Below are 16,273 nucleotides of genomic sequence, written 5' to 3' on the forward strand. Positions count from 1 at the left end.
AACAGGAAGGGAGAGCTACCAACGTCCTTCTTTCGCTTCTCGGCAGACACAGTCGTGTCCGCGCTCATGGTGAAGGTCGCGCTTCCACTTTTCCCCCAGAACAGGAAGGGGATTCTTCCAGCGGCCCTTCTGCAGCCTCTACTCGCCTCTGAGGCAGCCGCCCATAGTCCAGAGTATGCTCTCAGGGCGCAGTGAAGAGCGTCTTTCACCGTGGCTCCGCTCGAGTTAACTCCCGCTGGAAACCGATTTTGCATTCCGTTTTTTCTTGATTATTGCAATCTTAGTGCGCTGGAGCCCATATTAGAGAATCTTTCCTTTACAAATGCGGCTTTGCGATGTGTAGGTGTATATTCCATGATTTATTACGCAGCGAGCATGGAGCTCCCGACCGGACCTCTTACCTGGCCTCCATCTTCCCCCCTTACACCAGGGTTAAATCTTGTTGGACCTTACATGGGTTTGGCCCACCCTGGTTCAGAGTGTTCGTGGATGACTGGTGTACTTTTTCCCCCCATCACCTCCTGATTCATTACTAACAATATCTTAAAATGGGAGATACCTATTTGTGCACTGCAACACTGTGGTAATTTGGTCTATATTGGCTATATCCTCATTAGACAATACTCCCTCCTTTAGGCTTTTATCTACTTTTCTTGCATTTGTTCTCTGGAACATAGCCGGGATGGTAGTAATGTGTGTCTTATCCACGCTTGCCAACTTATTAGTAGATGAATCACTAGGTGCTTCCCTCTCTGGCTCTAGCTCAAGGATACCCTCACACTCTTCTATCAGGGTGCTTGGTTCCTGTCACTCCGCCGGACGGCGGCTTTCAAATCGACCAACCAGATCGTTCCTCGAGGCTTATCGAGCAGCCTTGCCAACCATGGGATCCACGCCCGAGATGGAATAATTATTGAGCAGCACCACCGATCCTTTTCAAGAATATATTCAGGATCAACACCGCATATATAACTCTTCACCAACAGCACACTCGAGGTGTTTGTTTATCTCGTATTTACTAACGTTTTAATCGAACTTCGGTCCTTTATTCAAATGGCAGATGGAGACCCGTCCCCAAAGTTTGGCTCGACAGCCACTTCAGTCCATTCTTGGTTATTATAAAATTAAGTTTGCGAATTTGCTTCGCAGCGGATATTCTACTACGACTGAGTTGGATACCCGAGTTCCTACAGCAGAGCCCCCTGTGGCCTGTTGCTCATGATATCAGCGCCCCCCCCCCCTCTTTTCACCTTTTCGTTTTGGTCCTGATGAAGACCCCACCTAAGGACTCAATTTGACCTACAATACAGGGATCGAAACGTCGACGGCTTGTGTTTTCTCGACATCCGGTTTCAAGTCCTCGATACTTTCCATTGATGTGGTTTATACCGATGAATGTCTTCCTCATCAGTGCATCAATTTTGTCCTCCAACTTTGGATGTTGCATTTGAAATGTTTAAATGTAGTACATGAATTTGGTGATTTGTTTGACTCAATATGATCTCTACTTTCCTGTAATTTCCTCTAATGAGCACCCCCCTTTTCTTTTCCTTTTTCCAACCCTCCTCGGGGCCTCACTATCCTGTTGATTGAATATCTAGTAGTTGTCATTACTTGATCTATCCAGTTTTGTTAATAAATTACAATACTGTGTTATAAAATTTCATAACAGTGCGTAAATGTTTCCATTTTTTACAAATTTTATTTTGTAATTCTTTCTAAGAAAGACAGCACGCAATTGGCCCAAGGCGGGTGCATGTCCCGCCTTTTGTGTCCTGTGGCCTAGGGTCCACGTGAGCGAGCAGCAGCGTGGCCGGGTGCCAGCTGCATACCTCGCATTCCTGCAGTGTGCGCACACCGCGCTTGTTGAGATTGCGGGTGCTAAAGCTTTGATTTTTGCCCTTGAATGAGGTAGTGGACTGCACGTTACTGTCTTTGGATTCGCATTCATTTGACAGAATTGCCATGTTGATTTCCACTTCATTTACTTCGACTGTCGAAACTGGGAGCTCTGAGAAATAGGACAATCCTCATTTGAACACCTATTTTAGTATTGCAGTATAATGGAGGGATTTAACATGGTTCCTCCAAATGAATTGCTGTTAATAGCACTGCTATTAGTGTGGTAACCTAGTGCCTTGGGATTACTTTCCAAGTGACATGCTGACGGGCTTCTGAAGGTTTCGCAGATTAGCTGCCCCTTTTTACGTGCAATAGCTGGAATGCTGACTCCTATCACAATATTTGGAAGCGCAGGGTGCCATTTTTCCTGCAGAACCGCTTCACAAGTGTGGAGCACTTCAGGCGCTCTGGGCCGGCATTTGTAGAGGCAGATAGACTGAAAGCAGTGCTTTCAATAACAGCGTGCCAGAGCCTTGTGATCCTGGGGACATGGTGCCCAGGACTTTGAATTATAATATTTACTCCGTACACAGTGCACATCAGAAACTGAATCGTTTTGTGAGCAAGTAAAGGCATTTTAATACTAACCTTTGTGATGCTTTTTATATTAACCTCGAAATGATGACAGGCCGATTCAGCATGCACTTAGCTATCTTAGAATCTGCGCCCCATGTACAAGACTTGTACAGCATGGGTCCCTACAGGGGCGTGACTATGAATAGTGCTGTAGGTGCAGTGGCACCGAGGCCAATGTAATCTAAGCTGCCTTCTAGACCCCAGTCATGACTTAACTTTCATACCCAGCCATAGGACAAAGGGCCTGAGTCCCTTGCGTGCATTAGTGTCCATGGCACCCTTGCCACGTCACTGTGTCCTTGAGGGCCAGATCAAAGCCATATTTAGTTTCGTCATGTTGTTCACATTAGCATAGCCAGGGCTCGAGTCGGGGTACCACGTGGGTGGACGGCGTCCCCCCACTTATTTTACCGGGTGGACGCCGTCCCCCCTGCCAAACAGCTAGACTTCACTCTTTGTCCTCTCTGGGACGAGATCGGAGCTCACAGCATGCTGCGCTCGTTACGCCACTGGTTTGCGCGATGCCGTGTTCATGCTGCTCAGATAATCCAGCTACCCGTCCATGCGTCATGATCACCCGAGGTGTACTGCGAGGCACCTGGGCCTCAGTCTTTCTCAAAGTCTGGGTTCGAGTTTAAACCCCCGTGTGCCCGCGCTGTAGCTGCATCCTCTGCTGTGACACGAGTGCATGCTGCCTTCTATTGAAATCAGCATAGAACCCTTGGGATCTTCGGTGCCAGCTCTAAAGGCCTGCACAGCGTGAGCGAGAGTAGGCAATGAGCCCGATTGTGCAAGCCACCTTTCGTGACGTCACTCCAGGTGACAGCGTCCCCCCACTTCTTTTTTTAGGACTTGTGCCCTGAGCATAGCATTCAGTGTGGCTATGGTAAGGTGCAGCAGCGATTTTTTGTAGTTCTAGGGTGACCTTGCAGGCTGTTTGGAGATTTGAACGAACGATCAGACGCTGCTCAAGTTCTCTCAACAGTGTGACGTGTGTTATGTCTCCCTCAATGACTTCACTAGTACCATATATGCTGTGTTGAGGCGTGCGTTGATTGAAAATGCTGAAGTAAACACAGTGACGACCATTTACATGTACGTTGCATGCCTGTGCTGCGTAACATGGTTGGAAACGCTTGTTTTTGTTGGTACAAGGTATAGCTGTACGTCAGGCCTGTGCTTTGCTTCAGGATAGCTGTAGATACGCCTCATCTTCTGTTCAGCCTTCCGGGCTAGTGTTTGCGGGGAGCAGCTCTGACTGTCTCGGAGAGAAAAATACACAAGGCGTTACCAATACACAGAGGGGGCTCCCTGTAATGAACTCTGATGCTGGCATTTACTAGATTTGTGCTTAAGTCAGATGATTGCTGTATAAAGGCATGTGTTTTTTACTTGCTGGCGATAAAAAACCAAATACCCTTCAAAGGGCAGCTTAAATGAACTGCACTCAAAGCTTCTGAGAGGCCATTGCTTCTGATAGGGCAGTTTGACACACGCAAGCCAACGGTTGCGAAAGGGTTAAAGCATGTCAGCTACTCCGGTCATCGACCTCTGCAGGATCGAAGGCTCAGCCAGCCTGCTGGGATTGGACCCGGTTGTCTGCAGATTACATACAGATCCCAGCATCAGCCCCTGCATCCATTACATTTTCTCGTCCTATGCATCTGTGGCACCTTACTCCAAGCTGTGCTCCACTGGCACATTTAGATGTAGTTGTACGCAGGCACAACACAACAACAGCTTACTCTAAACACAACTCCTCCTGTTGTGTATCATCATGTGCACTACAAGGTTGCAAGCTATAGAGTTGGCTAAACGTTTGCTACCTCAAAAGCAAATTCAACAACTCATACGAACAGTAAACCCTGTAACCACAGACCAAGTTACGAACAACTCTTGGCACCACAAACGCGAAATCTGGCTCTATGACATCTAACTTGCTAAGCAATTACTGTCACAACCGCAGATCAATGTCAAATTAAACTAAACGTAAACAAAACAGACCCATATAAATACAGAATGGCAGCAGGTCCACAAAATTGTCAACAATGAACAGACATTTAATGACTACCACTGTGGCACATATTTATACGCCACATAATTATCCTCTACTTAATGCAACAAATACACCCCACATACCACTCAGTACCACATGATTACAAGCCACATAATTACACTCTACTCAATGCAACATAAATACACTCCATATAATACCACTCAGTGCCACATAATTACATGGCACAAATTTACACTCTACTCAATGCAACATAATTATATTCCACATAATATCACTCAGTACCACGTAATTACACATCACATAATTACACTCTACTCAATGCAACATAAATACACTCCACATAATACTACTGTGGCACATAATTACACGCCACATAATTACTCTATTCAATTCAACATAAATACACTCCACATAATACCATTCAGTGCCACATAATTACACGCCTCATAATTGCACTGTACTCAATGCAACATACATACACGCCACATAAATGCACTCTATACCACATACCACCAATCAACATAAATGCACTCCATACCATGACATAATTTCACTAAGCATAATTTCACTCAACACCACAGTTCCATGCCACACAATTCAACTCCATACATTTCCAATACACACCACATAATTACTAGGGGTGGGCGGAAGTCGCGTAAGGTACGCGTAAGGTACTTACGCGCAGAGGTACGGATATTGAACCAATCTCCTGCCTCTCCACATATTTCCGATTTGCGCCGCCCGCCCGCCGGCCGCCTTCCGCCCGCAATATTAAATGAGATTAAAAAGTCTAAAATAATATTTAAATAAAACTTACCTTGTCGCGGGGTCATCCTCGTCCATCTTCTTGGAACTCCGCATGCGCAGGAGCCTGCGCATTCCTCGCCAGCCTATACATTCACTTCTATTCTTCGACAGACATGACCGTCAACTGCTTCTAAGTTTTAACACTGAATACTTGCTTACAGTCAAGTAAAAAAATGCATACTAATCTAGTGGGAAAAATATTGCAAAGGAGAATATAGATTCTAAAAGAAGCTCTCAAGAGGACAATAAGCACTTTAGTGCAATTTAAGACAATGACAAGTTTAACTGTTCGGAATTTACAGTTTTAGGATATAGCACATATTTCATACTTACTGCTGGTAGTATGAGTGTTCCAAAAGAACCTAAATGAAAAAAAAAAATTGGTTTTGAACTACAAGCACACAATGAGGGCACATAAAAACACAAACAACATTTAGGCTAGGAATTAATTGTATAGTGATGGTCATTGGACACATTATTAGTATTACCACATATGATTTCACAGTCTCGTTGATGTTCCTATTTTTAATAAAAATTAGCAGTCTCTGGTAACTCAGCATAAAAATTCATAACACACACGTGTAGTGCATTGAAACAGCACATTCGTAAAATGGAAATAATTTACAAACTTGTCAGTTAGGTATCTTAGAAGGAGGAAAGGAAATCTATATCACACTTTCAAAAATATTTCGATTTAAAAATTCAATAGAAACCAAACTGGGCGGCATATTTATGTAACTTTCACGGAGCGCAGCAAGTCACCTTGGTGCGCTGCGTGATAGGGAAATGGCAGGAATGCGCTGAATTTAACATAATATGACACATTTCTTTTCTTTCCTTTTCACTGCCTTGAGCCGACGCAGGCAACCTTGCACTACGGTGCAAGCGTGCCTGCATTGCAAGCAGGGCTGTTTTTGTGCAGGAAGGAAGGAGCACCTTCTGCATAAACACAATCCTCTGATGTATTTTCCTCTTTCCATGTGTCCTGCAGAAGGCAGCACACACAGAAAGAAGAAGAAAACAAATAAGGAAAGATATTTCTGATCCTTACACCTCAGGCGTAGGATTTTGATGCATTCTCAGGTTCTCAGTAATGGTAAATCTGGAAGTGTGCCAAAATCTATGGGTGGAGGCTTTGGAACATCCACACTCCACCAATGGAATGCCTTCCTGGGGCAGAGTAATGCAACGCTGTGATTTGATCTGCGTTACTCTGGATTTATGACGACATGCAGGGCCGTGCAAGGTGACCATGCATGGCTTGGTAAATCCGACTTAGGCTTTGCATTGACCTTGCGTGGCACAAGGGCGACCAAAACCTTCATAAATATGCCACTTGGTTGCTTGATAATGTGAGCGTTTAGACAAGAGAGGGAATATCTTAGGTGACTAGATAAATATCTTCATCCACTTTTGCATGTCTCCAAAGGAACATTATTGGGCTGAAGAAAAAAGTACAACTCAATAAGAGTAGTAAAATCTATTGATAGTTAATTAAAACAATGTGGATAACCAGAAAAAAAGGGTAACATTCTTTGAAAGACCGACAAGGTACTGAAAAACAGAAGCTAATAAAGTTAATCCGACTGCCAGTGAAGAAACAACTAATACAACAATTACAAAGCAAGTACAAAAAATACTGATTTTGTTAAAATAAGTCGACAGTTTTAAAAATGAAGTCAGCCAAAGGTCAGAACATTTATCATGATTAAATACACTTTAACATTGAGGAGTATTCAATCTCTATCATAAACCTAACAAAGAGGCGCACACATTTTCTATTGCCTCCCATGCCCCCAAATAGAGCTCAGAGGTTAGCAAGAAGTTGAAGGCAGGTCTGATTGGCGGAAGGTTGGTCCAGAATCTTGAAACAGGGCTCCTGGGTATTTTTACATTCAGACTGTACTGAAAAAGGGTGTGGGGGCCTGCAGACAATTATTTGGGTTGAGCATTAGAATTCCTCCAATCACTTTTTAGTGCACAGGACACCTCCATCACCACGTTCTCTGAAAATTCGGGCACCCGGGAGACTAGATCTGAAGTAGACAGTCCTGCTCAAAGAATCCGGACGTCTGATTCATGCTATGGAAATAACACACACAAGGAAACGAGGACTCAAGGATCACTGAATCCTGCTGGCACCCAGGTGCTGGAATTACTCTCCCAGGGCCAATTAACTGGTCTCCTATTTACATGCTTCAGGGACACAACCGAAGGACGTCTGTCTACAAGAGGGTCCAGCTGGCTTAAGATGACTAGACCCTGCAGGAGACCTGGTTGGAGAAAAATCTGGTGTACTGGTGTACAGACTACTGTCCTGAGGCGCTAGGGGCTGCAGGAATAACCAGAAGATTCTTTCCCAGCAAATGCAGAACAAAGGCCTGTTCCAGAGTTTGGCAGACAAGTTACTTCATTACAAATGAAGTTGATAAACTGTACAGCTTATATGAAGTGCATTATGGTCTTTGGCACTTGTAATAAGGTGTCTAGGATATCGGCCATGTTTGTGGCGCAGTACCCTTCTGCTCAACTCTAAATCAGGCCCTATGTCTGAAGGTTAAACCTCTGACAGGGTCAATCTGCTTAGTTTATCTCGCTGCTGCTCTATTGCAGTCAGCCTGAAATTGCAGCCAAGTCCCAGTCGATCGCATGATGCTGCTTTCCCCTAATGCTGGTCCAAAATCCTAAATAGGCAAAATGATACAATAAGCAAGTTGGACACTCTAAACTAGACATAATTTTGTATGCAGGAAATTAGGAAGTCCCTGTATGTTAGGCTTCAATTAGGCATAAATTATAAAACCACATTATGGGGCAGATTACGATGTCCGGCAGAAAGCCTCTTCCCGACAATTGAAATTTCCTCGAAATTGTTGGAGCACTTCCGACCGATTCGGTCAGTTTACATCGCGACAGACCGATTACGATTTTCACGGTCAGGATGTGAACCGTGCGGTCATTCCGAATCAGTTCTGACTGGCTCTCGGAGTATCCGTGTCGGTTGTGCAAAAAACACAGTTGATGGACAGAATGCAGAACAATGTCTTACATTCACCCCAGTACAAAGATCTGGGCCTAAATCCATCGTTTTTTTGCACTCCACACCACCCCAGTTCAGACATGGCTATATGCAAATCAGCCTTGACCCTGTGCCTCATGGGAACAGTCCAGCCCGAACTACCAAGCCATGTCTTTCCTAGACCGGAATCATGCATCCAAGGACCTCAGCCTTGACCCTGTGCCTCATGGAAACAGTCCAGCCCGAACTACCAAGCCATGTCTTTCCTAGACCGGAATCAAGCATCCAAGGACCGGTTTCTGGCTATCAGCCTTCTTCAGCCTGGATAGCTTGACTCCAGTGATGTGGAGAGCCTTGGACTCACGTCTGAGCATACCCAGCCCACTGGGGGTGAAAATTGCAAAAAAACACAGTTGATGGACAGAATGCAGAACAATGCCTTACATTCACCCCAGAACAAAGATCTAGGCCTAAATCCATCGTTTTTTTGCACTCCACACCACCCTAGGTCAGACAATGGCTGTATGCAAATCTGCCCTGACCCTGTGCCTCATGGGAACAGTCCAGCCCGAACTACCAAGCCATGTCTTTCCTAGACCAGAATCAAGCATCCAAGGACCGGTTTCTGGCTATCAGCCTTCTTCAGCCTGGATAGCTTGACTCCAGTGATGTGGAGAGCCTGGGACTCACGTCTGAGCATACCCAGCCCACTCGGGGTGAAAATTGCAAAAAACACATTTGATGAACAGAGTGCAGAACAATGTCTTACATTCACCCAGTACAAAGATCTGGGTCTAAATCCATCGTTTTTTTGCACTCCACACCACACTAGGTCAGACAATGGCTATATGCAAATCAGCCTTGACCCTGTGCCTCATGGGAACAGTCCAGCCCGAACTTTCAACCACATCGTACACCCCCATGGACAGCGTTTCCGTCATCATGATTACAAGGTTGGTTTCCAACAGCCTTTCTGTGCCGGCCTTTCCTACACAAAAAGGCTGTCAGAAAGTGACTTTGGGGTCCCCAGCAGGGCCCCCTCCATCCTTGGTGCTCTGGTTGGGGGCATAGGGGGTACCTAAGGGATCCCCCCCCTTTAAAACCATGCAGTGGGAGGCAGGCACAATGGGGTGCCTGCAACAGGGTACAGGGTTTTACACACACACCCTGTTTCCCCATAATAGCCTGTGTTATGGCCGGTTGTCGGGCGGAACACGAACTCCCATAAGGAGCAATGGGAATCCGACCGAACAGTGTTCGGTCGTATCGTAATCGGAGAGGCGGAACCGGCGTCCGTGAGTCAGTCGGTCCCGATTCTGAGTCGGAGTTGGGCAGAGACTTTCCGCCCGACATCGTAATGAGCCTCTGTGTGTTTTGTGAGCATTGACAGGATGGTTAATGCTGTTTTAGTGACAGGCAGACATTCACTATAAGAATGGTGCCGTTCGTGCTCAAGTGATTGTTCTGCTGCTCGGACTATTCTTAAGCCCTCACCTTTGCTTCAGTGGGAACTGCTGCCGTTTCTTGCCCTGTGTTCGTTCTTCCCCAGGACACACTGCTGATTGGAGTTTGGGTTGCTGAGGGGGAGCGGGACTGCGAGGACCAGAGTTACTAGCGCTTTGAGACCACGCGCACCTGGTGCCTCTTCCCGCCCCCTCCTCCCTGCCTCTTCCTGCCCCCTCCTCCCTGCAGACTATTAAATCACGCCTCACAGCCCCCGCTTCGCGGGTGCCGTTCGTGCTCAAGGGATTGTTCTGCTGCTCGGACTATTCTGAAGCCCTCACCTTTGCTTCAGTGGGAACTGCTGCCATTTCTTGCCCTGTGTTCGTTCTTCCCCAGGAAACACTGCTGATTGGAGTTTGGGTTGCTGAGGGGGAGCGGGACTGCGAGGACCAGAGTTACTAGCGCTTTGAGACCACGCGCACCTGGTGCCTCTTCCTGCCCCCTCCTCCCTCTACTTAGCGACGCGGGCGGGCGCCGGGCGAAGTCCGGGCCCGTTTTTGCCCATTCTTGACCAGTCGAGACCGGACCGGGCCCACCCTCTTGATTTGGTCTTCGGACTTCATCTACTAACTCTGTAAACCATGGCTGGTCGCGAACTGAGGAGTAAGTCTTCGACAGCTGGAGGGTCAACAGTGGGAGTTATGGAATTTTTTTTTAATCAGAGCCAACTCCCTAATTGATACTGAAATATCTGTTTTGGAAAAACATCTATCACAGGAAATTTCAGCAAATAAAAGATCTTCCCTGGGAACTATTGCTAACGCCAAATCGCCAGAGAGGAATCTGGATACTGTTTTTACAGTGCCCTGTGCGGCTGGCCAAGACATTATTCCCGAAGGGGATGAGCATGTTATGCAGGACTTGGATATTTTAGTCAATGAAATCTTGCCTGAAATTAATCAAATTCTAGATAATCATGCAACTACACCACCTGACCCTGGGGTTAACACTAATAATATCTTGTCTCAGGGAGTCAAAGAAGGGGCTATCCCTAAAAGAAAGAGGGCTTATAATAAGAAAGATGGAAGTAAGGTAAAATTAGCAAAGTTACAACATGTTAGTAAATCCCCATCCACACCAACGGGGGGGCAAAAAGCTTTTACAAATGGGTCAGTTGTTCTAACTACGCCCCCTCCAGTTATGCAGTCCAGTAATGTCCTGTCAATTGAAAGCTTGGGTGCGTTATTTAAATCTATTTTATTCCCCCTAGAAGCTAAAATGGAGCAAATTGAACTCAGATTGTCTAATATTGAGAAGGTTACATCTGCCCTATTAGTGAATTCAAGTATGACCAACAAGCCGAGTGTAGCCTTAATCCCTGTATCCCAAACCGAGGGTTTCCCACCTTAGTAGACGGAGGGGCGTCTATCCATAACTGTAGACCCCCTGGTCTATCAGGCTCTAACCCTGTGAACCAGGTACCACCAAAGCAGACACCTACTCCCTTGCCAGGGGGTAGTAGTGTCCAGGGGAAAACTGATGACTGTCATCTGGGACCGCCAGTATCAGCAAAAGAGTGTAGAGTTAACAGATCACGCTTACCAGACTTTCCACCCGAAGCAAATCGGTTTATGGTGGTCCAGGCAGGAGCTCCCGCTTTGGAAGAGGGGGAAGAAGAAACTTTTAGTTCGCTAAAAAGCAAGGTAGTCAGGTGGCTAAACTGGAACAGACCCCTGCCGGCCCATTTACACAATGAAATCATCATGTAAATGTAAATGTAAATGTAAATGTAAATGTATGTAAATGTATTGGCATTTATATAGCGCACTACTTACCCGTAGGGTCCCAAGGCGCTTCGACCGCTGCGAAACCCTTCCTGGCTTCCCTGAGAGATGGTCCCTTAATGGGTATCTCCAGGGTGAGACCAGGCATCCCCGGCGGTCTGGTGGGGCCGTTAGTGAAGATGAGGCAAGCTAATGCCAAGAGTTGCCGAGTGTGATCGCTGATCAGAGTGGGCACCGAGACGAGAGAATTATCGAGTCCGCTGACCCTGGTCCAGAAACCTGCCGCGCCGGGAATCGAACCCTGGTCCCGGGCCGTCCTCTGCTCTCGGGTCTGCCGCCTCTAACCAGTGAGCCACACTACATCATGTTAAGAAGGGTGCCCTGGTTGGGTAAGACAGTTAAGACGATAAATGGGGATTGTAGAACAGTCAATTATAGAGACCCCAGAACTGTCTCCCATATCTGTGCTGGGTTCAACAGATCATTTGACTCTACTATCCAGACCCTACCACTATCCTTCTTTTTTCCACCTAATCGTATGGCCTATGCTAGAGGAAGGGATGACTGGATAAGGGTTGAGCGGAGGGGAAGAAATAGAAGATTTGAAGCAAGACCAGTCCCTATGCCTATGAATGCTCCCCACTGTGACTATAACCGGTTTAGTTGTCTCGATGCAGTAGAAGGACTACCCCCTGCTGCCCAGTTATCACCAATGGGGGAACTCTTGATATGAGCAAAGAAATACTGGTTGGAAGTGTAGAGCCTCCAGGAAATGACCCTGTGGAGTGCTTGCCAGCGGCTGTAGTTCCCCCATGTATAATTCATCTATCGGCCCCTACCCCTACTAATTCTGTGGAGCATCTGCCAGCGGTTGCAGTTCAACTGGGTATAAATCACCCATTGGTCCACACCACTACTGACTCTAGGAAGCACTTGCCAGTAAAATCAGTACCCCTGGTCATGGAGGATGTCCTTTGTGGAAGCGGATATAAACTAGCGAGTTGGAATATCGCCGGCTGGCGACAAAAGGAAGAGACTCTTGGTTGGCCTTTTACTAATTATGACATACTCTGCCTCCAAGAGACGTGGTCCACGGTCGAGATACATTTTGACGGGTATGTGTCCTACAATTGTTTAGCGCAAGAATCTACCATGGGCAGGGCAAAAGGCGGGTTGGTGATTTTACTGTCTGTTAATTTCCCGGTCCGAGTAAGATCTCATACCACCATCGGATTCCACTCACAAGTATTATGGCTGGAGCAATATGGGGGTCGAGATATTTTGCTAATTAACCACTATAATTAACCACTATAACAATGTGTTTGATTCCTCTAGCTTCAGTGTTGTTTATGATTTGGAGACTGCTGTTATGAAAATTGAAAGGGCTATTCATACCCCATTTGACATCATATTGGGAGGGGATTTCAATATTCGTACATGCCCCTATTCATTTACAAATGCATGTGGTTTTGATGGGGCAAATGGGGAGGACCGGGTTCATTTTGTTCACACTACATATGGTAACTCCCTCAATACACTCATGCTCAAACTAGACCTGTTAATCCACCAGCCAGCAGACAACAGTGAGGGCAATATAGTTCTGACTTTCGTAGGGAGGAATTCAGCTTCTGTTATTGATTATTTGTTGGTCTCATCCAAAACTAGCCCCCTTTGTGCCACACCGGTAATAGTTGATCTAGGCCTTAGTGACCATAATGCCATTACTATGCTTACTTTAATTTGGGGGATGAAGGCACCAGTTAACCAGTTAACCACGGGACTGTTGCTGAAATAATACCCTGCAGACAGAATGGCATCAGGATCAAATGGTGTGGTGCTAAAAATTGCTGCGTAAAATCGTGGTAGCTATTTTTCAATAGCTGCAACGTTGCTTAGACGATGATGCAGTTGCATCATGTACTGTTGCTGAATTTGAGAAACTCAATGATATCATTAAAAGGACTTTAACCATTACCAATGCTAATAATAAGAGGGCTACCGTAGGCTGGTTTGACAGGGCTTGCACGAAGTCCCTACAAGAGTTAAAGAAAGCTCTCTCTAACAGCCCTAGGGACAGGGAAGTAGTTAAACATCTTAGGGCAACTTATAATCACCATCTGAAATGTAGAAAGCAGGAGTTAAGGGAGGAGGCGTGGACAGTAAGCTTTTTTGGAGTACCGTTAATAGTCCTTTCCTCCAAAAAGAGAAATTCCCTGCATTATCTGCCCAGGTTAGCGAGGAAAGCTGGGTTTTGTACTTCACCGGAATCTTTGACCCGGGCGGTGAGGATTCTATATGTTCCGGTGATGTAGCTATTGGCCCAAAGTTACCCCTCAACATTACAATGCTAGAGGTAGATAACGCTATCCGGAATAGTAAGGGAGGGAAGGCCCCAGGACCAGACGGGGTCCCAGTTGACCTGTACAAAACGGACCTATTGTTATGGAGCCCCCTTCTGACACAGGTCTTTAACGCGTCAGTCAAGGAAAGCACTCCATCCACATGGGGTGAGTCCATAATCTTACCAATCTATAAGAAGGGAGATAGAGGTGAAGCTAAGAACTACCGCCCTATCTCCCTTCTCGATTCATCCCTAAAAATAATGAGCAGGGAGCTCCTCCTGCGTCTGGAAGAGTGGGCAGAGGATAATGGTATCCTTGCGGATTCCCAATTCGGGTTCCGCAAGGGCCTTGGTACAATTGAGCAGTGTATTAATTTAGATTTAATCATTGGTAAATACACCAGAGCCAAGCAGGGCTCTTTATTCCTCTGCTTCGCGGATCTTACCAGCGCATTTGATCTTGTGGATCATGCCCTTCTATGGTCCACATTATTTTACTTGGGCGCCCCTGCTGCAATTATCTATTTCCTGGCCAGATTATACAATAAGCTGTCGGCCCAGATTCGTTTCGGCCAAATGGGGGAATGTACCAATAAGATCAAGGTCAAATCAGGGATTAGGCAAGGCTGTGTTTTAGCCCCGTTGCTTTTTTCCCTTTTTATAAATGCTATGGACTCCGAGCTGAAAATGGTCAACGCTGATGCACCGTTAGTTGAGGGCCAAGGGATTCCGGTACTGCTTTACGCAGACGACACCGTTCTATTATCTAGAACACCAGTAGGTCTGCAGAGGCTAATGAACAGTTTTTTTAAATTTATAAAGGGGAGGAAATTAAAAATTAATAATTCTAAAACTTTTATTATGGCATGTGGAAATAAGGTGAAAAAGTTGAGATCATTCCAGTTTAAGGATCAAAAATTGAAGTGGTGGATAAATTCTGCTACTTAGGAATTACCTTCAGTAGCAGTGGTACTTGGGCACCAGAGATACTTAATGTTAAGGCTAAGATGGGCAAGGGGGCCCCAGGGGTCTTTAGATTTGCTTCTAAATTAGGAAGTCGCCGTACACCTGATATGTTAAATGTTTACCGACATAGATGTGCCTCAGTGGCACTCTATGGTTCGGGCGTCTGGGGACATTGTCATCATGGGGATCTGCAGGTAGCCGAAAATGACTTTTTAAAGAGGCTTCTTTGCCTCCCAACTTCGGCCTCGAATGAGTTGGTTCATCAAGAGGTAGGGTTGGAATATTTGACTGATTTAACAGGATTGAGGCCCTTAATGGCATGGAGGTCTATCTGGGCTAAGGACGAAACAGGCTTTACCAGGAGAATAATTAATGACTGCCTCCGCCTGGATAAATTTAATCAGATCCCATGGCTTAAATATGTTTTGGCTTCATATAGAGACGTGTTTGATCTGGATGTTTTTGTGGACCCAGTAAGCGCCATTAATATATCTAAACAGGAGCTCAAACATGTCTATCTGGGGGTCAAAGCAAAATTGCGTAGCGGAGCAAGTCGCCAGTTTACAACACATATATTTTACCATTGTAATAACTTGGCAGGCTATGGCTTTTCAAAGTACCTAAAAGTGGTCAGCAAGCATTCTCACCAGTATGTCCTCACAAGATCGAGATTAGGCATTGTTCATAACCTGGTGGCTTTCCCCCTGATGAAAAAGCATACGTCATTCCCCTGTCCATGTGACCGAACTTCCAAACAGAGCACTGTGCACTTTTTGCTTCTCTGCCCCCTGTATTTGAATCTCCGTATTGCTTATCTTAAACCCCTTTTTAAGAAATACTCTGTGTCTACTGTTAAAACTGCTATGAGGTTTTTATTTGCACTTGATGTATCGGATGTCTGTTTTTTTACTGCGACTTTTATCCTGAAGTCTGTGTCCGCCAGGAAAAGTATGGAATTTATAACCTAACTGTGAATATACTCCTTCCTGTATATATTGCTGCTATGCCGATCGTTATTCCTCCCCTTGTTGTGATTGTACTGAATCTCTCACTTTTTAAAACGTTTTAACAATTTTATTCTCTGGATATGTATGTAATATTTTATGTGCTTTTATGATTGTTTTTTGAATGATCGAATAAAGCTTTTGAACTGAACTGAACACTATGAGATCTAGACCTGGACTCCGAGGACCTGATTTCATGACACATACAGTACATCTGCAATATATACAATATTGTTTCATCCTTTTTTTCGCAAAGATGTTAAAACAATAAAACTCTACAGGAGCATCACATGATGCAGACAGTAAGGTGATGCAATCTTTTGCCACTACTGCTGCAGAATTCAGAGGAACTTGGGTAGGAGATATATATCTGTTTCAAACACAGCCAAGATAACAGTTACTTTTTCATCACTT

The 16,273-nt window shown here is 45.4% G+C and overlaps 1 protein-coding gene across 1 annotated transcript in view; it reads right to left on the minus strand.

Moving 5' to 3' along the window:
- Positions 1-16,273, minus strand: part of LOC147707490 (CD109 antigen-like) — a 911,073-nt gene that overhangs the window by 685,863 nt on the left and 208,937 nt on the right. Inside the window, exon 3 of the mRNA XM_086926507.1 lies at positions 5,636-5,664. Within this exon, the coding sequence (XP_086782633.1) occupies positions 5,636-5,664 (29 nt within the window). The remainder of the gene's footprint in view (positions 1-5,635; positions 5,665-16,273) is intronic.

This window comes from Lissotriton vulgaris, chromosome 6, assembly GCF_964263255.1.
Source record: "Lissotriton vulgaris chromosome 6, aLisVul1.2, whole genome shotgun sequence".
Taxonomy (NCBI): domain Eukaryota; kingdom Metazoa; phylum Chordata; class Amphibia; order Caudata; family Salamandridae; genus Lissotriton; species Lissotriton vulgaris.